Source organism: Phoenix dactylifera, chromosome 15, assembly GCF_009389715.1.
Source record: "Phoenix dactylifera cultivar Barhee BC4 chromosome 15, palm_55x_up_171113_PBpolish2nd_filt_p, whole genome shotgun sequence".
NCBI classification, from domain to species: Eukaryota; Viridiplantae; Streptophyta; class Magnoliopsida; order Arecales; family Arecaceae; genus Phoenix; species Phoenix dactylifera.
The window spans coordinates 4,863,119-4,887,298 of record NC_052406.1 but is presented as its reverse complement, the minus strand read 5'-3'; the positions used below and the strand labels follow the sequence as shown (position 1 = coordinate 4,887,298).

Here is a 24,180-nt window from a genome sequence, read left to right as displayed (position 1 = left end):
TCTAGTAGAAAACTACTCTATCCCCCAAAGCTCTCTCTTTCTCTCCTGTATGCTTCTCTTCTCCCTCTCTTGGGAGTTTTAGCTCGAGAGGATAGGATAATAGGCTGACTTAGAGGTAGTTGCGATTAAGAAAAGCTTCTAAATAATGTTGTATAGGTACTCGAAGAATTTTCAAGCCAGTGACATTGATTAAACCGAATATGACCTCTTTGATCCAAGACCAGATCGGCTGAATTATGGCCTATTTGAAGGCTGATGTGTGACTCCGACCCAACCAGATCGTGCTTATTTTATGCCAAGTTGAGATGATTCCTATAAACCCAACCTGATCTTAGATTATGTTTAGCATACCAAGTGGATCGTCAAGTAGTACCACCAAAGTGAAGGCATGCCTTTTTTGTTTGAATTTAGAGCACTGTCTAGGTCATCTAATAATGTCCAAAATTCATACGCTCATGGACTGATGTTTAACGTGCCAGCTGACAAGTATTGATGTGCCAGCTGGTGCACCTAGAGTGCTTGGCAATGGGTTGGGTTCAGACTATGGCAGCTTCTCTCATACATAGTTAATGGCTCGAGCCAAATTAGAATTGAACTAGGTTGTCAGGTAGTTGGAATTACCGGACCCAAACTTGATAGTTGGTCTTGTGGAGCTTGCTTGATCATTTATTGTACTATCATAAATATTTTTAAATCAATGACCGAAAAAAATGAAAAATCTGATGTTCAAAATATGTAGATCTCTTAAATTAAAATGTATTTTCAAAACCCTAAACCTAATTCGGCACTAGCCTCCAATTGTCATCAGGTTGTGAAGCAGGGAGAAGATATATATATATATATCTCTCTCTCTCTCTCTCAACAACTGCAACAATAATCATCTTCTTGTGAATATGATTTATGTTGAATTAAAGCAATTATACTGACGGTTTAGATCCGAATGGTTATGAAAAAGATTGGGATCACAAATATGTTTAAAAGGATTCTTCCATTTTTTGCACTTAAACTATAGTTATTCTTGGTCATGTTGGTTGTTTCCGTTATCCTAACAAGTGATCAACCTTAGATTGGCCAAGGTGAACCTTAATGCTGGCAAATGTTCTCTTGTTTATCATGGTTGTTTGTGATACTGCAGACTTTGGCTTGCCCTTATGGAGGACCTTGGTTATGGTTTCAACGTGGGTGGGGTGTGGCCATGTTTTGCGAAAGTTAAATTCATCAGAAAAGATAAGGACACATGATTTTTTTTTTGGGTTTTTTTGCATAGATATCATCCTAAATATTGAAATTTGCATGAATATCCTCCTAAAATTGATAGTTGCATATATACCCTTATAAAATACTTGTTTTGTGTATACTGTTTATTTATTTATTTATTTATTTTGCATATGTGCCCATACCATCTAATGCCATCAAAAAATTAGAAGTTTAAAATTAAAAATAACTAAAATATCTTTAATAAGTAGATATGCAAAAGAAAATATTTATAAGGATATATATATATATATATATATATATATATATATATATATATATATATATATATATATATATATATATAATACTTTGCGAGGGTATTCATGCAATTTCATATATTGAGGAGGGTTTACATGCAAAAAATCACTTTTTTTTTCCTCTCTCTAAATAACGATACTTGTTTGGGTTTCTGTTGCTTAGAAGACCAGAGCACAAACCAGCTTAATTGTGTTGACCCACAATTAACCTCTTCTGTAGCATTTAGGCTTGTTCTTGTAACCCCGTCCTTCTATTTGCCGGTGGGACGAAGGTAGTGATCGGTTGATGGTGGCTAGTTGTTCTAGGCCCAAGCAAACATCTTTTAGTTACTCCTTTTTTCTTAAATAATGGCTAGTTCTTCTAGGTCCAAGCAAACATCTTTCAGTTACTCTTCTTTCCTTAAAAAATAGCAGCCAAGGTTTCAATAACAGCATTATTCTATTACAATAGATCCCTATGAAAGGTATTATTTCTATATTTTAATATTAATCACTGTTGTAGCAGTTCTTATAATGATATTATAATGGAAAATAACAGGCAATTACAGAATCTATATATATAATGATTATTTTTCCAATCACTATTTGCTTGAAGAAAATTATTTGCTTTAGGGGACCATACAACAGTTTTCAGAGGGAAAAATTGATAGAAAATAAATATTTTGAAAAAAAAAATTATATTTCATTAGTGAGACTATAGAATTTATATCATAAACAGATCATTGCAAAACAAACATTGTGTCATAACAGCCATTATCTTTCGCCAGATTATGGGATGCAAAACTTAATAAAAAGATATCAATTTTGTCTTGACCTAGGCATTCATATAACTTTCAAGTAACGACCTAAGACATTTCTATAACTTTCAAGTAACGACCTCAGACATTTGACATTTCTATAACTTTCAACTAACAACCTAATAAAAAGAAGCTCAAATAGAAGTATCAGGCTGTCTATTTCCTACTTGGTTATTGCAAAATTTGAGAATAAATAGGCCCGCCCCTCTCTTTAAGATCCATACAATTTAACCTTGGCAGGCAGAAGTATGGGAAGGGTGGGGTCTCCTTTTGTCTTGAAATTTTGGTAATCTATCACTCAGTAGTCTATATCAAAACCTTAAGTATCATGTTCCATATCCACCATTTACAAGAAGATACAAAAATGACAATAAAAATCACCGCAAGGGAAAGTCCTTTGGCCATCCTTTTGCGAGTGTTTTTTCACATAGAAGTTTGTCATTGGTAAGGGGGATAGAAAGGTGTGGACTCTGCCCAAGGAGACATCCATTTGACTGGCCCCAATGTGCTCGTCTAAATGCAGCACCCAGTTTGCTCAGGATGGTGATTGGTGACCACACAACCAAAATAACAACTAGAAAACCGGACAACCTATGTGGCATGACTCTATCAGCATGCATCATCATTTTTTATTTTATATAGGTCAGATAAATCATATATATTTATTCAGTATGAATACATCATTTAAAATCTGAAAACAAAGATGGTTTAGGAGAGGAGGAATGATTTGTATCCCATAGAAAGCCATCAAAACATTGAGCAACAAAGGATGCAATCCAGTTAGTTGTCCTATTTGTCTCCCTGTAGACATGCGCTGCTCGAAATACTATGTAGTTCTTTGTCAGCTTGAAGATGTCCTATACCAATGGATGCTCACAATTCACCCGGAAGTGACTCTAGATCCACCTGATCACTGTATCATGTACCATTTGCTGCACCATTTTTCCTTATAACATTCTCATCCTTTTGGTCTCTTTAACAACAGCATCAGGCTCCTCAAGTAGTCCATTGGGTTAGTGATCCCAAAGCATCTAAGCAGCTTTGGCAAGGTGCTTTTTAAGCTTTCCAACTCAACAGGACAAAGTGAATGCCATAATGTTTCCATCTTTGACAACTTGGGCATGTAGAATAGAAGAGAGAATTGGATATAATAGGACGTGTTCTTGTCTGTTTGGGGGAGATCAGACATTTGACTGGGACTACCTGCCTAGTGAGAAGGGCATCATTTCTATCCGAGATGGCTCCATGCATGTTCCCTGTAAGCAGGTTAGAGAAGGGACTTTGGAAGGACGTGTGAAAAATTATGATGGAGACTACTTGTCCTACTGGTTCGAGGGCCATAACAAAGCTCCATTGGTTCTTAGGTTTCAGTCAAGAGATGCAAATATAGCGGGCAACAGATGCCGGAGCTTAACAGCTATATTTTATGTACGAGATCCATTTTTTGAAATATTAATAAATTTTCAGATTGAGCTCTGGCGAATCATGAAAGCTACTTTGCAGCTCGTTTTTTCCTTCTCCACTTGTAAAAATTTTGTATTATGATTCAGATATAGTGTATCCGTCCTACCCAAAAAATATTAATAAAATCCTTTATTTTATTTAGACTTATCTTTAAGTAAATTATGATGGATACTGGTTTGTAGAAAGTGCTAATAATTGCATAAAATAAGATTTATAAATAATTTCAAAATTCAATAACAACACAAATTGCAAAAATAAATTTAAAACCAAGCCTGTGTAAAAATACTACCCTAAAAACGAGTTTTTATTCTCTTGTACATGTTGATAGCGAGAAGTACAACAAAATCAACTTAGCCTGAAAGCTCCTATCACACGATCGCATGGAGATCTAACATAACAGACTCCTTCAATTTTCCGGGAAGGAGAGGCAAAAAAGATCAGAAAAAATTGAAAAGGAGAAAAAAGATTGAGTAAAAAAAATTGAACAAGAAAAAGAAGGCCAGCAAAGGCTATCACTTGTTGTTTGGAACCTTTACAGACTCAAACCAAGTAGCCTGAAGAGACCCATATAGACTTCAATAGCTTTCTCAATAAAGAACTTAAACAGCCCACTAGCACTTGCACCTTATGATAACCTGACAGCGCGTGCGTATTAAAATAATCCACAACGTATATGTTCTATTGCGAAGATCAGCCTTCTACAAATTTCAAATTCAAATTCAAATTAAATCAAGTTAACATCAGCGGTTCCTTAAGGACTGCATCTTTATCTTCAGAATGTCTTTCTTCTTGTTAAACTTTTCTTGTAAATACTAAATAAATGGAAAGGAAACTAAAACAAAGATCAGCGACATTCATGAAACTACTGAACCATGAATAGACTAAATGTTTATGCACCGCCCATATAAAATTCTCAAGTAGGAAAAGAAGACTGAAACTTTGAACCTTCTATAGGCTATTAGTTCATACTAGGAATAAAAGGCTGCTCTGCCAATAATGGATGCCCAACTTCTTTTTCATATTGCGACACGTTAATTGCATCATCAATTTAACAGGTTCAGTGTGAGTATGGACAAAGTGAAGAGGAAACAGGTAACTATATGCATAAGTACTCTGAAAAAAGAAGCAACCTTCAAATTATCTGAACCCGGTGCTCGATCCTTTGTTGCTGAAATGGAAAGAAGACGAGATTAGCCAAAAGAATTGTTCCAGACAAAGGAAATAACTCATATTGTAACCCAACCTCTTCTGTTCATAAAAAAGTTTTAATTCAATTAGGAACATATCATATACAACAAAGAAATGGGTAATCCCAATATACTCTGGTTCCAGTTTCTTCTGGAAAAGATCATGAGGAAGCAACCAAAAAGGATGCATTTGGAGGCAGAAAATAAAGATGATGAATCAATTAAGTTTTAGTGCTCTGACCGGAGAGATGCCTAATAAAATAGGTGATGACATGCCATATCCTTGCTGTAGTCAACAGCTAAACTATAATATATTGCTGTGTGGCTGCATGCTGCATAATTCTTGTGTGTAACGGTCTTCATCGGCACTCAAGCTGCCTGCAAGATTTGTCGCCCCTCACCCGTCAAGTTTTCTGGAAGTGTCTTTAGAACCTTCACACGAAATATAGCCTGCATGTTGTTCAATGATTTAAACACCAGAAATTACTTAATTAAAGTTTAACAAGGAGAAGTTATTAGTAGCAGGCTAATGCAATTTCCACCAACCCTCCTTCCTCTGCCTCATTATGTTTGCCAACTTCGTCGTTCCTTTTGCATTTTAGAAAGGAAAATCGTGCAGCAAATTAAAAAGCCACTGTTGAATTTTTAAAGTTTGTGTTTTATACAGAACTAGCAAGATTTTTTGATGCTTGTAATAACTCCATCCACAACATTGTCTACTACTACAACATAAAGAAGAGATGAGCATTATTAGTATGATATAGCAAAGCAAGCCATCTATGTTGCTTTTTGTAGAATTTTCAAGTATTTTGTATTTTTTCAGGATGCTTTTTCTTGCCCAGAAGATTTTCTCTCTAGCTAAGCATAAATTAAATAAATCTGCATAATTCAAGCATGTTTGAAACCATTTAGATTTGAATGAGCAGAACTGCAACAAGAGCATTGATCAAAAGTTACGTTCTGATCAACATTTATCACGGACTGTTCAATTTAACTGATTATAACATATGCCCTAAACTAGTATGTCCATTATCATGCAACATAACTACCTGTTCCTCCTAGGTGGTTGGTCTTCCAAATAACTACTCTTTGTAGTTAATTGTAGAAATAACTCCTTCTGAAGCCATTTCCTACAGAAACTACTTGTTTGTAAGGGTCACAGTAACACGTCATCCTTTTACTCGTATGGGGGTTAACATATATGAGCCCTCTTTCCCTATTTAAATTAGAAACTAATTCAGATCAGTCCTCTTCCCAGTTCAGGACAGCCAGCAAGTAATTTCAATCAAGCCCTATTAGACCCTTGTACTTTTCTACGACTTGCCCTTTTTCTTAGAGTCTTGCTTCATCATGTACCACTACCCCTGCATGGTGTCTCTTCATCATAAGTGTTGCCCATTCTAAGAAAATTTGGCTTGAACACACACACAAAACAAAAAAAAGGTAACACAGGCAGTCCACTACCTGTAGGCATATTTAATTTGTAACCAATTTTTTAAAGGACTGACGTGGTTTTTATAAATTCCCTTCACACCACTTAATAAACAAATTATAAACAAATACTAGAAATATAGATCTACTGCCACGAAATTCATTGGTTTCAGATTGGTTTATGCTGAGGTTTGGGTTTTTGAGTTTCAGCGGAATCTTCAGACCATGAATGTAAATATGTAATATAACACTGAGAATGATAACAAGCATATTGGGCTTCTACAGCAGATGCATTTTATGATGTGTCAAAGATGTCATGTAAATACCAACCCCATGCTGTCATTTTACCTTCTGTATGTCTAATGACTCCTTTCATGAGCAACACGATGAAATTAACTTTCCTACTGACATCTGTTGTAGTAGGAGAGGATACAGTATAATCCCAAGAAGAAAAAAGAAAGTACAACCAAAAAGACAAAATGTGAACAGAAGAGAAAAAACGGGAAGAAAGAGGAGGAGAGGCTATGCAGGGAACTTGTGCATGAATAACATCATACCTTTATAATTGGGCAAATAACATTTTCCCGCCAATCGGACATGTTCATAACTATGTGCATATTTGGCTTTATGCATATGGCAATATCACATTAATCTGGATCACTAACCCCATATTCGGACACATGTAAAGGTTTTTATGTTGCTTATCAAAAAGATAGCGCAGCATAGTGCTCATGTGGTTATTGATTTTCTCACTATTCATTGCCTTCTTATTTATTCTTGATTCTATATATAGTACACCTATCCTAAGAATTATACGTGCAACCATAGGATTTATAACATAATGTGTTGATGTACATTGACCTAACCTGCCCGACAAATTCAAAGCATGTTGATAGGCAAAACATAGCTTGTAAGGATATATAGAGATGCAATAATATTCAATGAATGTTGTTAAAAAAAAGGGGATGGTACACCACCTTCTTATCAGAGCCAAATTCAATCACATTTGATGGGTGGAAACGAACAGAAAAGTTGGGAGGCACTAGATACCGCCTCCCTTCATTGCTGCATGGGAAAATAAACATAGAAAAGATGAAACTAATAATATATAAGAAAAATCATTTTGTTTGAAGAACAAGATTGAACAAAATGCTCGTCTAATTTTGGAAAACTTACTCAATGATCCAGGTACCATATTGGCTCTGCATATTAGTCAAGAAAAAGGCGTTTTCCTTGCAACTTATACAAGCATGAATATCTGCTACCTGAGAGGGTGAGGGGGAGAAATTGCATCAAACAACCAAAAACAATGAAAAATATCATCGTCTGAATGAGTTAATTTAAAATAGCTTATCTATCTAATACAAGTAATAACATTAGCAACAAAAAAGTTTGGCTTTGAATTAAAACCAAGGTCCACCAAATTGTACCAGCAGTCATACCAGCTGGCGACTAGTTCCAAGGCGTATCGGAATTAGGAGGGAGAGGAAGGAGAGGGAGGGAGGGAGAGGGAGGTACGTACCAAACCGTCTGGTTCGGGACAATTCAGCGGTCCTTGATTGAGACTCTATATACTTTTCATGTCATAATTGGTACTTCAATGAAATTGGCATGTCAAAGGAACTACTGATATTGCATGGACGAGGACAATGCAAACAAAAGTGATTTACTTAACATTAGAAGTATTGTTCATAAATATCTTAGGTAAAACTTCCAAAAGTTTCTTAAGCAGTTTCAATTAAACAAAGCATAGGAACGAAAATAAAGTATCATTATTTATTACTTATTTTTAAGTAAAAGAGAAATCATAGGTTTATCATAATGTTGTCTACTCAATCAATTATCTCTAGTTGAAGCGGTAGGGCCAGAACTTTTATGTAGGGAGACGTGTCATTGTTACTAAATTTAACATTATGAAACCTTAATCAAAATTACATTTTCTCATAAATAATATACAACATGAAAATTTAAATGGAAAAAGTACATCAATCACCATGCTAATAAACTTATCACAAATATTCCCATCTTTTCAAGGTAAATGGCACATTGGCACCAATCATTTCATTAAAACAATGAGAGAATATGGAGCCTAGACCAATTACCCAATTAGTTCTTGATCAGACATGGCAATGCACAAGTGATCCAAACCCTTGTAAATCTTATGAACTCTTGCAATTCACATCAATCCCCTTGTGCTATACTAGATTGGAAATTAGTTTGCCATCCATGTTAACCTATGCAGCAATGTTTCAAAACAAAACACCTAGTAGGAGAAAGCAGGAAAGTGGAGAGCACTTCACACCCTCTATACTACACCCAAATCCAAAGGTAGCAAAATAATGATAAGACATACCCAGTTCAGCTAGTTTTTCATTGGACTCGAGTTGGGCTCAGATTAGGTCTTCCAATGGGTCATGTTTCAAGATGAACCTGACCTGATCCAGTCACCAGATTTCACTCCAATCAGACTGTCCAATCTCATTATTGGGTGGAGCCTAGGTTTAGATTGAAACAGCCTGATTATGACTCAACCTAGTTATCCAAAAGACTAAATAATATTTACATAGTTATATCTATAATTTATTTACTATTTTAAATGGATATATATATCTAAAAATTAAGATCATGATTATGATCCAGCACATAACAAAATGTGAGGATTCACGTGAAGAAAAGAGAAAGGGACCCTATTCACCCGAGAAATGAGATTCCTTTACAGCAAACACTGCAGACATTAATCAGCACTACCATCAAAAACTGCCAAGGACGATAGCCAACCTCCAAAAACCTCCAATTATCATCCATCAATTTCTCTCTCTCTCACCCCCCCCCCCCAACCTGGAACTCCTAACCCATACCTTCCCTATCTCTCGCTGCCACCATAAACACTTTGCACAATTCTAGGCCCCTTTCCGAGCCCAAGTCCTAACCATCCATCTCTCCTAGTTCCCAACCCCCATCCTAAACCTATCATCCTATCCCTGAGGCGTTACCCCTTTGGACCAAGAAATGGACTCTCCTTTCTTTTCCCCTCCTCACCAGCAGCCACCCTATTCTGCCCCATTCACGTTGGCCCATCACTTAGCCTCCTTGACTTCAAACCACCATCATTGCTAGCCTAAAGTCTAACCTCATTTTCTCAGAAAAATAATGTAAATGAAATACTCAAGTCTCGACCAGGTCAAGTTCAGGTCATATTGTTGCTAAGCATCAGCTTCTCTGATCAGATTATCAATGCTTTAAAATGTCGGGTTGGGTTCCGGTCAACCCCAACTTAGCTAAACCAAAATCCTTTATGGCCTGGCTAACACACTTTTATGCACTTATTGTCAAATATAATAAGCTTGAACTAACCTAGACTTGAATTATTCCAAAACTCAACCTAACTAAGAGCAGCCCACAACTCAATGCAAAAAATTAGTCAAGAAATGGACCAAGTAGCAGCTTTTTCCCAAGTCAGAATACTTTACAACAAAGTTAGGATAACTTACTCATGGGGCTTTGTATCTATATTGAAACCACAACCTAGCCCACATACAAACAAGCAATCTGAATATCCTCTCCATTTCCTTCTTTAACATGAATAAGGAGATGGGAGCAGTTAAAATGCAAATCCCAATGGGAAGCCACCCAAAAGCAAGCAATAATGGCCACCAATAGGCAAGTATGGCAAATTGTATGACCATTGGATGTTCAGTGGGCCATGCGTCTTGTTTCATGAAGCCAACAACTGATAGAGGTGGATTCTAAGTGAAGCCAAATACCCTTTAAACATTCCAATTTCTTCTCTCTGTTTTTGATAAGTAGCCTGGACCTATTCGAACATGATGTAGGACCACTCAGAGGGTGGCTTGCTATAGCCCACATCAAGGTTGGCTACACCGATACGAAGATTTGTACCATGCCCATAGCAGTTGCCTAGCGGTACAGTACCATGCCGCATCGTTCTGAGTCGTGCCAACAAAGGAAAAACTGGGGAGGGAGGGAGGGGGAGAGAGAGAGGCCGAGAGTGGAGAGAGAGAGGGCTCGAAAGCCCTCATCTCCTTCGCAGGCCGCAAGGGGTCACCCTTATTTTCTCTCTCCCCACCTCCCTCTCCCTCCCTCTCTCTCTTTCTTCCTCTCCCTCTCTTCCTCTCTCCCCCTCCCTCACCGGATTTTTCGAACCAAGGGGTGGAACTGTGTTGGTTCACCCTCGATACAATTCGGGACACCCCGACTAAGCAATTCGAGAAAATAGAGAAAGGCAAGTAGAAGAAGATACTAGAGAGGAGGGTAGAGTATGTGACAATGGAGAGGAGCGAGAGAATAGAGAGAGAAGAAACAGGGATGAGGAAAAAAAACAACTTTCTTAACAATAAACACACACAATATAGGATTCAAGTCTATCTTTTACCTTTCCTATATCCAATATCTATAGATTACCCTAATCTAAAAAGAGAGTAACCAAATATATATAAGAAAGTACGTAATATGGGGCCGTAAGTAAATAGTAGGTCAAGTAACTTGATTGCCAAGTAACTTATGGATCAAGTTACTTGAAGTCTAAGTAACTTAACGCTTAACAATCTAATAAAATACTGAACAAATATAGACTTCGCACATGATCAATTTTGAAAAATCAAACAATTTTGATGCCCCAGTTTGCTCCATTGATGCTCCTAGAGTTGGATGAGGGATTGAATAATCATAATATGAATTATGCCACATTATCCAAGCCCTTGACTTCACCAAAGTAACTATTGCTGCATTGTCAAAACCAATTATCAAACACTTTATCAATGGTCTCACTTGAAGGGAAGTGGGGGTCTGTGAGGCTAGATCCATTTATGATGCTGGGAAGCATAAAAAGAAAGGGGCAGCATCGTCTTATGTAGCCAAGGAGGGAAGCCTTATAAGCTTTACACCTATCCAGTTGATACTTACTATTACTTGAGTAGCTTGGAGGTAGTCATGTTTCACATTTGACATAACTCGACTAGCAACACTATTAGAAAATTAAATTTTTATATGTTGGCAACAAGGTCGGCGAAACTGTCCCGAACCGGCCGGTTCTAGCCGAATCAAACCGTACCGGCGGCTCACCGGTACGGTTCCGGCAACAGAAACGAGACCCATTGTCGGAGCCGGAGAAGGAGAAGGAAAAAGAGAGAGCAGAGGAGGGAGGGCTGCAAAAGAGTGGTGGATGCCGGTAGAGAGCCGGCGGAGGCCGCGGTCGGTTCCCCTGTTTCGAACGAAACAGAGATCCCTCCGTGACCTTATCTGCGCGGCCTCCGCCAGCATCCGTCGGCCCCCCGCAGCCTCCGTCGGCGTCCGCCACCCTCCTCCGGCCCTCCCACCCCACTCGCTCTCTTTCTCTTTTTCTCTCTCCCAGGTGTTGTGCTCTCTATCGGTACAGGCCCAGCACAGCCCGTACCGAGTAGTCCCATAGGAGAACCAGTACGGTGCCCGGTACCTATTCCTCCGACCTTGGTTGGCAATCATACAGATGTATATAATGCACATACTACCTTGATGATGGGTGTTAAAAATAATTTGAGTTGTAAATAAATGCTGAGTCTATTGCTTATCATTTTGGAATGTAATATCCTCTAAAATACAATAATGATGGATTAACATTGCGCCCACTAACCTCTGGTGAAGGCAAGACTACTGACACACCTGGCATATCGGCATGAGACTGATTTCTGCAATACAAACTCATGCACCATTTAAAGAGTCCATTCTTAGGAATTTATAAGAAAGAGACATGGGGTTTTTTTTGGAGGGAGGAGAGGCAGGTGGAGGGAGGTAGGGAGCGAGTGAGAAAGAGATAAATTACCCAATAATAATTGGCATTTTCTCATCTTTGATCAAATGAATGGGTTGCAAGGAACCGTTAGTTGGAAAGAGATACCACCTATAATTATAAACAAAAGACAATGCAGGTAATAAGAGGCTATGATTTTTATAACTGAAAGACAACATGAATAAGAAGTTCAAAACTCAGCGAAAATCATACTCTCCGCTAAGAGCTCGCTCCAGCGCATCATCATCCTTAAACCACCGTTGTAACTGGTCACTTGCCTTCAACAAGTGCCATATCGTTAGTTCACAGCCAAAAGATTTAATTTTCTACAAGTACTAAAATTTCAAGAAGCTTGATTTGCATACGGGTGGCAAATGAACAACATACCCTGTCAGAGAGTCGGCAGCTTAATGACCTCCCTTCAAGTTTTGAACTGCAAAGGCAAGCGATTATTGAGTCAACGTTCATAAGTATAAAAAACATGACAACCCAGCAATATATGCTGGTGAAGAGAGTCCAAATTCAAGCAAAAACAAACTCAAACCGAGAATAATGCAAATTCAAAGATTGAGAAGATGTAGAGTCATCTTTTTGTCAATAGTACTATTGAAGAATACATGTTTTCTACATGCATACACTATAGATTCATGCTCAATCAGGAACTGTTACTTATGTAGAGTTATACCAAGGAGCTGAACCGAGCCGTACCGGTTGGTTCAGCCCGAACCGAGCCGACCGATCTCTGACTAGGTCGGTTCTCCAATATAAAACGGTTTCGGCCCCTTAGGGGCCGAAACTTGATTGGATGTGGCCAAAACCGACCGGAACCAAATGGTTCTATCCAGTTCGATTCGGATTCGGTGTGAAGCGGTCTGTAGGGCTGTGGGGATGAGCATACAAGATTACAACGCCGTTTGGTTAGAGGAATGGGTTGATGTGCCTCCTGATTATGGTGATGATCCGGATATCTACAAGAGGCATCGCCACTGGACCCTATTTTAGATATCATTATATATGTTTGTTAAACTTTAAAAGTATGTAATTGATTGTATCTTGATTTAAGAATATTTTATGTTGTTTATTTTATGATTTATATCATTTTGAAGCAATAAGATGCATCATCTAGCTTATACTGGGATTATAGAAACATCAAAAAACATCAAAAAGACATATAAACAAACAACAAAAAAACATCAAATTAGGCTTAAATTTATAAAAAAAGTTTGAAAAGAGAGCTACAAAAAATATAAATTAGAGCGTGCCGGTCTGTGAACTAGCACTCCTGGTTCGGTACTGCTTCCGTTCAGTTCGAATCGGTACCGAACCGTACCGTCATCAATCGGTACGGATCTCGGTACCGATTCGACGAACCTTGAGTTATACCTATAGTAAGTCTTCATGCTAATCCTGTAATATATATCCAAATTTCGTTAAAATGCTAAATACATCCTTGGACATTTAAAGTTTTTGAGCAGATAAAACCCAATGAAGACCCTTGTGGAGGAGTACTAGGCACAACCAACTCCACGCAATTCACATGTGGAATTTGAGTAGAATTATTTTTCTTTTTGTAGATTTCATTGTTGAACTGTGAATTATATGCATTAGGTCTTGCATATCTTGTGGGACTGAGTCCTAGAGAATATGCAGCCATTCACACTTGGCTCATGCATTCAGGCTGTGGGCATGATAGTCGCACTATCTTTTCACGACAATTCTTCATCAACTTTCTCTCTAATAACTTCTTGTTTTGTTTATTCCCTTGCAACCACTTCCTTTTTTCATCTCCAAGGACAATAGAACTTAGCATCAGGCACCTCCTTTAGGTTCTCCGGAGACATGATTGTCTTTTGTTTTTCATTATTGCCAGCTATTTTTGTTGTGAAGGGTGACAACTTCAAGCAAAAACTACTTCTATAGATGAGTTTAAGAACCAAAAGAACAGCATAGTCTGCTAACATTATGCATATAAATTCATCCTCACATGTTCAAATGTTAGACCCAATAAACATAAAACAGAGGAATAGAGTACAAAACAATGCACCAACTCCGAACCAACTAAGCAAAATTAACTCCCACTAGGGCTGCAAGTGGATTGAATTAACCAGGCATGAATTGAAAGATATAATCTGCTTTGAATATGAATTAGACATGGATCACTAAGAAGCTTGATCTGAACCTGAACCAACCTGAAACTAATGCACTCCTTTTCACAACCCTACAACAATTTAATATATTGATAAGATTTTTAACAATTTTGTCTATGTAGTTAACCATTTGATGTTGTTGATTATAATTTATATGTAGTTGTCAATAAAATCTTGTGCAGAGTGGATTGTTGGTAATGTCTCCATGTTGTATAATGTTATTTTCTTGTATAATATGTTTGAATAACATTAACCAATTTATACACATTTTTAATGCCCTATATTTAAATTATTCTTGACCAGCTTTAAATGGACTAAAAGAAAAATCATAAACCTGTTCCAGCTTGATCCGAACAAAAAATACATCGGTATTGGATTCAAGTTTTTAACACAATATAAATATGAACTGAATTTTGGGTGTTTAGACCGTACCAAAATATCTAACTGATTGGAGCCTTAAACTCTCACTGAAATAGACTTTACCAAGAGATTCTCTCCATTTTTATATATTGCTAAAATAACTCCTTACTGGCGCATAATCTACTACTAATTTACATGACTCTACACCAAGGATTGTTGAACCGGTACCGGTAGGCATACCGGTCGGCCACCGGACCGGTTCGAACTAGTACCGAATTGGTACTACTAGTTTGATCTGGTTCACACATCCAAAAGCTCAAAAAAATTTGGCCTAGCCGGTACGGGCCGGTACCATTTTTTAACGCCAAACCGGACCGGTCAGAGATCAGACAGGTTCAGTACGGGCTGAACCACCCGGTACGGGCCGGTTCAGCATTTCTTGCTCTACACTGACATATTCACTCACATGCCACACAGTGCCTGGTGATATATGAACTCCCTTGCACATATCACTCCTCACTTAAATGGCCCTTGTCTGCAAAATATTGCAATAATAGAATGCACACTCCACTTATAGATTATTTTCATTCATTTGCTTACAATAGTTATTAAATTCACATTGAATTATTTCCAATTTATGTCAATATATACCATATACCAAGCATAACCATTCTCATGTGAATCCTGAAAGTACAGGAATGGAAATAGAAGAGCCATTTTTCCAAGCTATTGCTAGGAATATTTTGATTTTCTGAGAGACATGTATAACATTAGAAAAAGTGATGCTTATAGTTGAAGAGCAGGTCCAAAGTTGAAGTGGTAACTACAGAAAATAGAGATAACAAACATTCAATTAATTCCATATTTTCATAAAAGCCAAATAATACAATTTGAAAAGTACTACCTGTTACCACCAAGAACCCAGCTCAGCATTGCTGGCATAGCAAGCTTGATAAAAAATCTTCCACCAACTTTTCCGGGATGTGGTATTCGGAACTTGGTCAAAAACTACAACAGAAGTTATTTCTATTAACATAACCACATAGCATTAAGAACAGGATTTATAAATTTCATTAGAACAAACTCCATCAATATATGCACTACACAGTCTGGATTATTTAAAAGCAAGAAAAAATTCATTTGGTTAATACTGTGAGGTTCATCTCATACCGACAAGGGTCCCAGTCCTACACCCAGATATGGCCTGTAAGTGGAAGCCATTATTGCAGCCATTCTAGCCATTCCATATACAATAGCGACACGAAGTCTTCTTTCATTCTCATAACTGAAACATAACATACCACCACAAGTTGCTAAACATTAGCAGTTACAAATAGCAATATATAATGCAATCCTTTATTCAGCTCCTAAACAAACAATGCTCCTATGACACCATTTCACTTTCACTCTCAGTATATTGATTGTTTCACCCATGCACCTCTTAAATTGAATGGTCCCAAAATAGACTGAAAGAAGAAACTCACCGCTTTAGCGGAGATGTGATATCTATAGGAGCTCCAGTTCTAGCACTTTCAATCCATGCTTTCTCAAGTTCTAGAGCAAGTTGGTAACTATCCTGCAAGAATATTGAAAGAAAAAGTAAAATGGGAGCACAATTAAATTCAAATTAAAAATGCTTATGTCTAGATTCTCTGGAATAATGATGATTAGTCATTAAAGTAACTTGCGAACATATCATATGTTAGACCATAAAAATTCTCCTCAGAACAATTTTTCTAATAATCAAATATGAAAAATTTCCAATACCAAGACATGAATCCCTTCCAAGAAAAGTACAAGAGAATACAATACATAAGCATACCTCAATAGCCATGCAACCACCTTGTCCCATATTAGGCTGCATAGCATGGACAGAATCTCCAAGCAAAGTCACACGACCCCTTCCCCAGCTCATAATAGGTACACGATCATATATGTCACGGCGAAGAATCGCATCCTCATTAGTTGCAACTAACAAGTCTATGACATTATCACACCAACCACCAAATATTTTAAGCAACCTTTCCTTTCTACCTGCCAAAATATTCCATCAAGATATTAGAAGATCGGTCATAGTGAGTTCGTTCCTCTTTTCTCTTATGAAAAGATGCCGAGATAAATCATTCATTTTTCTAATATTAACAATTAGACCTATGTACCTGTGATGAAGAGATGAAAACTATGCATCAGTAAGTGAAAGAATCATACAGAAATATCAATTTTCCAGTTTGTCTCTTCTAAAATTGCACGTGGTTTTGAGAGCACCATGTGATATGCTTATGTAGATTTTCTTCCTCTTCGTTTTCCTTTTTTTGTATGTCATGTTGTAGATGAGCCAAATAAGTTCAAATATGTAGTCCATCCGTTTTTCTATTTCTTAAATTTGACAGCAAATTGCACATTGGATTGTGAACAAGACTCGTAAAAATTTTGAAGTTTCTTGATGTATTAACTTCTGATCTTCTGACCGAGTTAGTAAATTGTCGAGTCAAAATGGTTAGTGGAAGTTAACAATAACTGACAGGATATTTTGAATCAACACGGTCAATATTTGAATGTTAAGTCCACTAAACAGATGCAAATTATAAGTAAGATGATTACCATCTAGCTATCACACTGTAAATTATAGATGCTAAACATATACAAAGTATTTCCAGAAGCAAATGAAGCCCAATAAATCTGGACAAGATTAGTAACATGCCAATTGCTTCATGTTTAGGCAGGAGTAACTAGCTTCTTTCTTTACTGGAGACAAAAGAATCCACAATTATATTGAGAGCCAGCAAGCTTTTTCCTCATCTAGTTGGTATTGGTAGTTAAAGCTTCTTGGCCACCAAGTCCAACTAAAGTAAAACCCTCATCCTAGCATTGATACATCCTTTTGTACCTCTGCTGTCCATGCTTTCTAAGTTCCTCTTTCCAATGCTCACTTATCTCACAAGGACTAATGAAGGCTTCCTGTAATCTCAGTTGCAACTGATCCAAATATGTTTGACATTACTTCATCCTCTCCTAAGATCTTTCATCAGTGTGTTAAATTCAGATGATGCAAGTTTGATTGTTTATAATTTCATAACAATAAATAATAAAAAAAATTGGATGTGAAGAAATTTTCTTTTATTCTATGTGGCAGATTTTAAAAATGGTTATCGATCTGATTGTTAAGGAAGGATCATTATGTAAGGTATAAAATAAATTATTTGTTAAGAGTTAAAAGGCCACACCTTCAGAATAAGACACCAAATTAAGTGCTGCATGTATATTACCCATGCATAGATTCTATAGAATAAAATGTATTTCTAATACAAAGAATGTTTAATTTTTAATATACAGATGCAGCAGATTGAAAACGAACTATCATAAGACATATATGCAGCTAAAGTTGCTGTAACTTTCCTAACAATTTAACATGGAAACAAAAGGCACCGATATAGATACCAAAGATGCCCTTCTTGCTCTTCACAATGTTTATAATAAGTTATTTCAAGCATCATCAACATGGCAAAAATTGAACAGTCTCTGACACTGAAGAGGCTTAACATTTTCATGATGTGCACCATATCAATGGCTAGATCACCGACAATACCCACAGTAATGATCAAAAGCTTTAATGGCCAATTGCTTCCACCTTCTCCAAACACCCATCCCCAAAAGAGAAGGAAAAAAAAAGAGGGGCAAAAGATGCTCTGCCCATCACACAATACTACACATGGCTGACATTAAGTTAGATGGTAAATGTAAAGTCAAAAATTAAAATAAATAAGAAAGCATTAAAATAAGTAGTATAGATTTAACTAGAGATAACAAATCCTATAGAATGAAAACCTCAACACAAAATATCTACCATTTGGAGCATCAGTGCCACCAGGTGGTTCCTTGTGAAATGCATACCATTGCATTTTTCCAGCACCCACATCTGAAGATACAAAATATTGTTTGTGACCCAGAAATACTCGGTACCTTCAGAAAAGAATCATTCAGGTATCAGACCATAAACATCTTGTGTAATAATATAAATGTTATACAATGAGGAAACATGCTGGTAATAGTCATACCTATGTGTGTGTATACACAAAGTATAAAGTATCTTAGGATTCTAAATTAAACAATAAAAGAACAAGTACAGTTAACAAATTGAATGCATACCCAACAGTTTCAATATCTGGGGGCACAAAATCTGCAATACCAGTGTAGCAGGTGTAGCCTGAATAAGATGCTTCTGTGGCTCCAAATAGGATCTTGCGCACCTATTTAGCAGTGAGAGTTAATATATGACTTGGAGACACCAGCTAGTTTTGCCATAATTTTCTGATGCTGAGCAGAGGGGAAGTATCCTGTCATACCTTCGACCATATTCCATCAGCTCCAACTAAAAGATCACCTTCATACCGCTGTCCATTCTCAAGTATAACAGTAACCTGAGCTCATTAAAAGTGAAAATTAGTGGACACCAAAGATGCTATGCAGACAAAAGTTTATCCTGTGACAGATTTCATTGGAGATTACATGGATGAACCAAACAAAGGAAATGACCTCCCATTCCCATCTAATCTTCACCGACAATATACTAAGATAATCACTTCTGAAACAGAAAAAGGAAGGACATTTTACACACCCTATCTCCGTCTTCAGTAAAATCAACAACAGTACTGTCATTTACAATAACATCAGCACCAACTGCCCGGGCCAATATTTCTTGCAAGGTCATGCGGCTAATAACTCTTGTAACAGGAAGGCCACGTTCCACTGCAGGAGTAAATGTATCAAATTTGATGTACCTGAATTTCAATTGAAAATCACTTGCTTATGTGTCAATATAACCTTTCAAAAGCAAATTTCTATAGGATATAACTAGTTATTGGACTCATTACTGTATTTACATAAGCTAAGAGAATCAAGAAGATCTATCCTATCAGTAATCGAACAAAGTTATCGAGCAGCAACAAGACTAATTCCAATCTAAAACAACCCAAAAAAATGGAAAACAAAAAAGGCAAATTTAAAGCTTAGAAAGGGCCACTTACCAAGTTCCAGATATCCCATCCACAAGACCATTTATCCGGTCCCCCGTGATGCACCCCGCCTCCATCACCTCCTCCGCGACCTCCGGATCAATAGCTTCCAGCGCAGCCAACGCATTGCTCTGAATCTGAATTGGGCCCCTGTACTGCCCCTCCCCTCTAATGGCGCTCACGTCCTTCTCGAAGACCAGCACATCGAAACCCTTCCTCTTCGCCGCCAGCGCAAACACCAGCCCCCCGATCCCACCGCCGGCAATCAGGATGCGGAGCTTCGGAGGAGAAGCTGGCGTGTTCGGCCGTGCTGTCCCCGCACTCCCGGCAGCCGCATCGGAGGCCGAAGCCACCACCCTCCTACTACTCCTTCTCCTCTGCTTGATATTGTTATGGAGAGCAGAAGGTGACAAGACTAGCGAAAGGGAACCGGAGGTGAAAGCTGGGAGGTGAATCTTTGAGTGAGGACTTGAAGAAGGAAGGGGAGCAGTGTGCAAGAGCGCCATAGCCACTTGATATCGATGCCCAAGAAGAACAAAGGTACAATGGAGAAAACAAAGTACTGGTCTACTCTAGAATCAAGCTCTGAATCACTCTAATACGAGAGGCCGAGCAAAGATAGCAGTTTGACAAGTTTTTTTTTTCTTTTTTCCTTGGCGCAGCAGAGGTGCAGGTTTTTGTGTGGAGCTTGTTGGGAGATCGAGGGGGTGGTGGGGATGGTCGGGAAGTGGATTTTTGTCCTTTTTCCACTCTCAGAGATGTGGGCACGAAAACGTGGCAGGCTAGCGGACGACCAGGATGCTAGCGGAACGAGGTATACGGATCACTCTATATTGTAAGATGTGCTTGGACTCTGGGAAGACTGATGTCCCAGGGCAATATAGATTTGGAAGTGTTCCTCTGTTCCCCTTCCACAGGTAGGTATCGAGAAGAAGACCAGGAGGGCATACCAGATCTATCATATCTGGTTGGACGGAAATAAAAAGGGCCTTTGAGGATAGTAGATCGGCGCCGAGGATGGTGATGAGCGGAGCTTTTCGTCATGCAGTGGATCATCACGGTTACTGCATCGAGATCCTCTAGAATGGTTCGAAACATCTGGGATACCCGTTACCCGTTACACTGTCATAACATCCAAGTCTGTCCCCCTTTTTTTTTTTTTTTTTATTATTATTATTATTATTATTATTATTATTATTATTATTATTATTATTATTATTATTATTATTATTATTATTATTATTATTATTATTAATTTTATTATATATATCCCCAACCCTTAGTCATCTCAAAATTTATTTTGATAGCAGCATGGCGGCGGACGAAGTATATGGAGGAGTAGGATTTGTGATTAGAGACCATCATGGTAAACTGGTTGCGACAGAAAGTCGGCGCATCTTCGGCATGATTGCTATAAAGGCGGAGCTTCGGACCGCTTGGAAGGGCATCTCCTATGCGAGGAGAGTTCTTGAAGCTGATAGGGTATACGTCGAGGGGAACTCTTCTACGGCGATTAGCTGGATACAGAAAGTGGACCGTTATAGGAATGGACACTCGTTGATTAGCGAAACTCGCAGACTAATTAGGGAGATAGAGTCATTTCAGGCAGTACATGTATTATGCGAGGCAAACAGAGCTGGAGATTGGGTTGCCTCCTTTGTTGCTCGGCACTTCGGAGAGTTTATTTGGACTAGGGCTGCTGATGTTCCTTTTTTCTTGCACCACTTTCTTTCTTTTGACTTAATTGGCTGTACCCATTTGAGAGCAATAAAAAATGCCAATTTTACCCAGAAATAAAAATAATAATAATAATAATAATAAAAACACAAAGAAAACAAAACGTGGCAGGCCGCGTTGCTTCAGCGACCAGGGAAAGCGGTTCCCTGCCACACGGCGGTGGCGCAGCTGGGCAGGATCAATTTCTTCCAAGTTTACCACCTTTGGTAGCTTTAATAGTTTAATCCATGAGGGCCGGTGCCGCCGCCGCCACCATGGAGATAGAGCTTGGCGAGGTTGCACCGACAGCCCCCACTCCCGCGCTTGAGATAATTAGATGCTTGACGCGTGTCCGGGTATGTCGGCCTGGTGGTGGTCGACATAGTAGGCCTGCTGTTAACGATGATGCGCTATCCATCTCCGCCTTTGACCTCCTAATCCGTCCAAAATACTATTAAGAATAATGCAGCTCGAAAAAAAAATCTTTAATTATCTATAGTTGAGAATTATAAGTAAGGTTGGTTGATTCTCAAAGTGATATGATAGCATTATAAATAATTTAGTAAGGTTATCCCTCAAACTATATTTTTATTTTTATATTATTTCCATAGTGTTAATATAAAGTAATATTATTTCTATAGAATCATATTTCTATCAAATAGTTTGATATTATAATAGTGTATTTGTAATATATATATAACTATAATAAATATTAATTATCGTATAAGTATAGTGATACGTTTATATTTTATAATATATTTATTAAATAATAAATATATATTTAATAAGTGAAAGTTATATAATATTAAATTTTGATAGTTGGAGAGTGGTGATAGGATTTCTTGGAAGTGTTTCCTTTGCAATAACTTCATAGTCAATTATGTAAATTAGTCACAGTTCCTACTCAATATATATACATATATATAGCTTGCCATTGCAATTATGTATGCCCAAAGCATTATTATGGATGCATATAATTTAATTGCACGCATCAAATAGTTGCTTTGAACATATGCAATTCAATTGTAGCATTTGCAGCAATTACACATGAATGAATAGCCCTTTATCAGTTTCACCTAAAAATAGCCCTTTAGGCAAAATAAAAGAATTTCATAATTAAATAGGTTGAAATAATGCCAACTAGAAAGCTATTTGGTTGCATGTTTTACCGGATTGGCAAGTTAATACAACTCATCACTTCTAGATGTTTGGTTAATTTTAAGCCATTCTAATTACAAGTAACTGAGTTATAACTATTTTGTTGCAAAAAAAAATTTATAATGAACACCGGCTGCATGATTAGCACCACTCTTTCAGTATCATATAATACAACATATTTACAATTATCAATTATATGCAAATACTCAAAACCAGCTTTTGCAGCTGAATAAATACAAGATTTTTCACTTGCAGCTGCAAGTCCTATTATGGGCAATCAAGTAGTTCTTAATCTTTATTATAATTAAGCTCAGATTTCTCTGTCAAATAGAAAGTAGTCATTTAAAACCTAAAAGCTCATTTAAATTGAAAATCGCTTGTCTTAGGGTTGGTGGTGGATGGGTAGTTTATTTGTTGGGGATAGAAACAAGGGGGGAAGACCATGAAACGCCTCAAGGTCTGAGTAAAATATCTGGACACCTTGATGTAGTAGTCCTTTGTGATGAGGCCCCCTGACTTTAAAACAAAGGCAACGCATGCAAGGCAGCAAATGAATTGTGCTATTTATGAACAACTTGGACTTAGTAACGACTTCTTCAAGCTCCATCAAAAAATAATTTGAAAAACAAAAAAAAAATGGCAGAAAGTTGGACCTCTCCTTTCTTATGGCGAGCAGCCTGCCACCAGGGTTCTGGCTCATTGACACCCCTAAATCCTCTATCATAACAGCCTTGAATTAAAGATCACATCCTGCTATCTGCCGCCACAACCATAAATCCTCTCTTGAACCATCTATTATCCCTTTTTTTTATTTCTATTTCTTTGTTCTGCCTTTTTTTTTTCTATACATATTGCCTTTTTTTTTTCCCCTATGATTGACAAAACATGGCCGAGGACAATTAGGTAGAAAATTGGTCACCTCACCCATACCAACCAAGATTATTAATACTGTGGAGCGCTCGATTCACAATCAGAATCGAAATGGATTGAAATGAAAATCAAAATGACCAACATCCTCCATATTTGGCTTGCTTGTGACCGAAATCATAACCAGAATAAAAATAGAATTTGAATAGAGATTAGATTTGAACGAATTAGGATATTCTCATTCTCCTTCCAATCAAGTAGTTAAAATGAGTCAGTCATTCCTTTTCTCAAGAGTCCAACTCCCCCAATCAAATATGCCTTTGATTCTTCTAGCAATTTCCACCAAACAGAAACAAAATAGGAAACATGAAAAATATATATATTAAACAAATTGAATAACACTAGAAAGCGATGAAAGTAAGCGTTTATCATTCCATGGCACAAATACACAACCTTCACATTCTCACTCAAAATAAATAGAAACCAGGAGGATTCAACCAGCAAGCACTGAGGCATCCATATTAATCTGCCAAAAAGAAAAGTCCATTCCCCCAGCAGGAATGCAAATGAGGCTGCAATAATCGTCACCTATTTGACACAATTTGCAATGGCCGAAGGCTAGTTCTCCAAATACAGGAGTTTGAGAAGAGAACAAAAAGCCTCTGCAAGTAGATGCTTAAATATAAAGATGCCAACGTAGTAATATGGATAAATCACCCAAAGGAACACAACATCAATAAGA

General features: G+C 37.6%; 1 protein-coding gene across 3 annotated transcripts; it reads right to left on the bottom strand.

The window, feature by feature from the left end:
- Nucleotides 1–4,643: 4,643 nt before the first annotated feature.
- Nucleotides 4,644–20,744, bottom strand: LOC103712512 (zeaxanthin epoxidase, chloroplastic). 3 transcript variants are annotated; one of them, XR_604943.3, is made up of 17 exons: nt 19,710–20,743; nt 19,301–19,463; nt 19,029–19,103; nt 18,832–18,932; nt 18,530–18,645; nt 16,508–16,719; nt 16,170–16,261; nt 15,856–15,970; nt 15,590–15,693; nt 12,566–12,611; nt 12,392–12,456; nt 12,212–12,289; nt 12,023–12,077; nt 7,570–7,658; nt 7,371–7,458; nt 5,204–5,412; nt 4,644–4,943 (listed from the first exon to the last, which is right to left on the bottom strand). XR_604943.3 is itself a non-coding variant. In XM_008799049.3 (16 exons), exons 1-16 carry the CDS (start codon nt 20,201–20,203, stop codon nt 5,332–5,334), a joined length of 1,974 nt encoding a protein of 657 aa, XP_008797271.2. In that variant the 5' UTR covers nt 20,204–20,744; the 3' UTR covers nt 4,979–5,331. The 3 variants fall into 3 exon arrangements, 1 of the variants encoding a protein (XP_008797271.2); XR_604944.3 differs by having other exon boundaries at nt 19,301–19,431; nt 19,710–20,052; XM_008799049.3 differs by lacking the exon at nt 4,644–4,943 and having other exon boundaries at nt 4,979–5,412; nt 19,710–20,744.
- Nucleotides 20,745–24,180: the final 3,436 nt, after the last annotated feature.

What these genes read in the sequence shown, in the direction of transcription:
- LOC103712512 (XM_008799049.3), bottom strand. Translation starts at nt 20,203, where the DNA reads ATGGCGCTCTTGCACACTGCTCCCCTTCCTTCTTCAAGTCCTCACTCA. An exon ending in TGGCACTGATGCTCCAAATG is followed by an intron (nt 16,720 to 18,529) that starts GTAGATATTTTG and finishes ATATTTTGGCAG; the next exon opens with GTAGAAAGGAAAGGTTGCTT. An exon ending in TGGGTTCTTGGTGGTAACAG is followed by an intron (nt 12,612 to 15,589) that starts GTAGTACTTTTC and finishes TTGCCTTTGCAG; the next exon opens with TTCAAAACTTGAAGGGAGGT.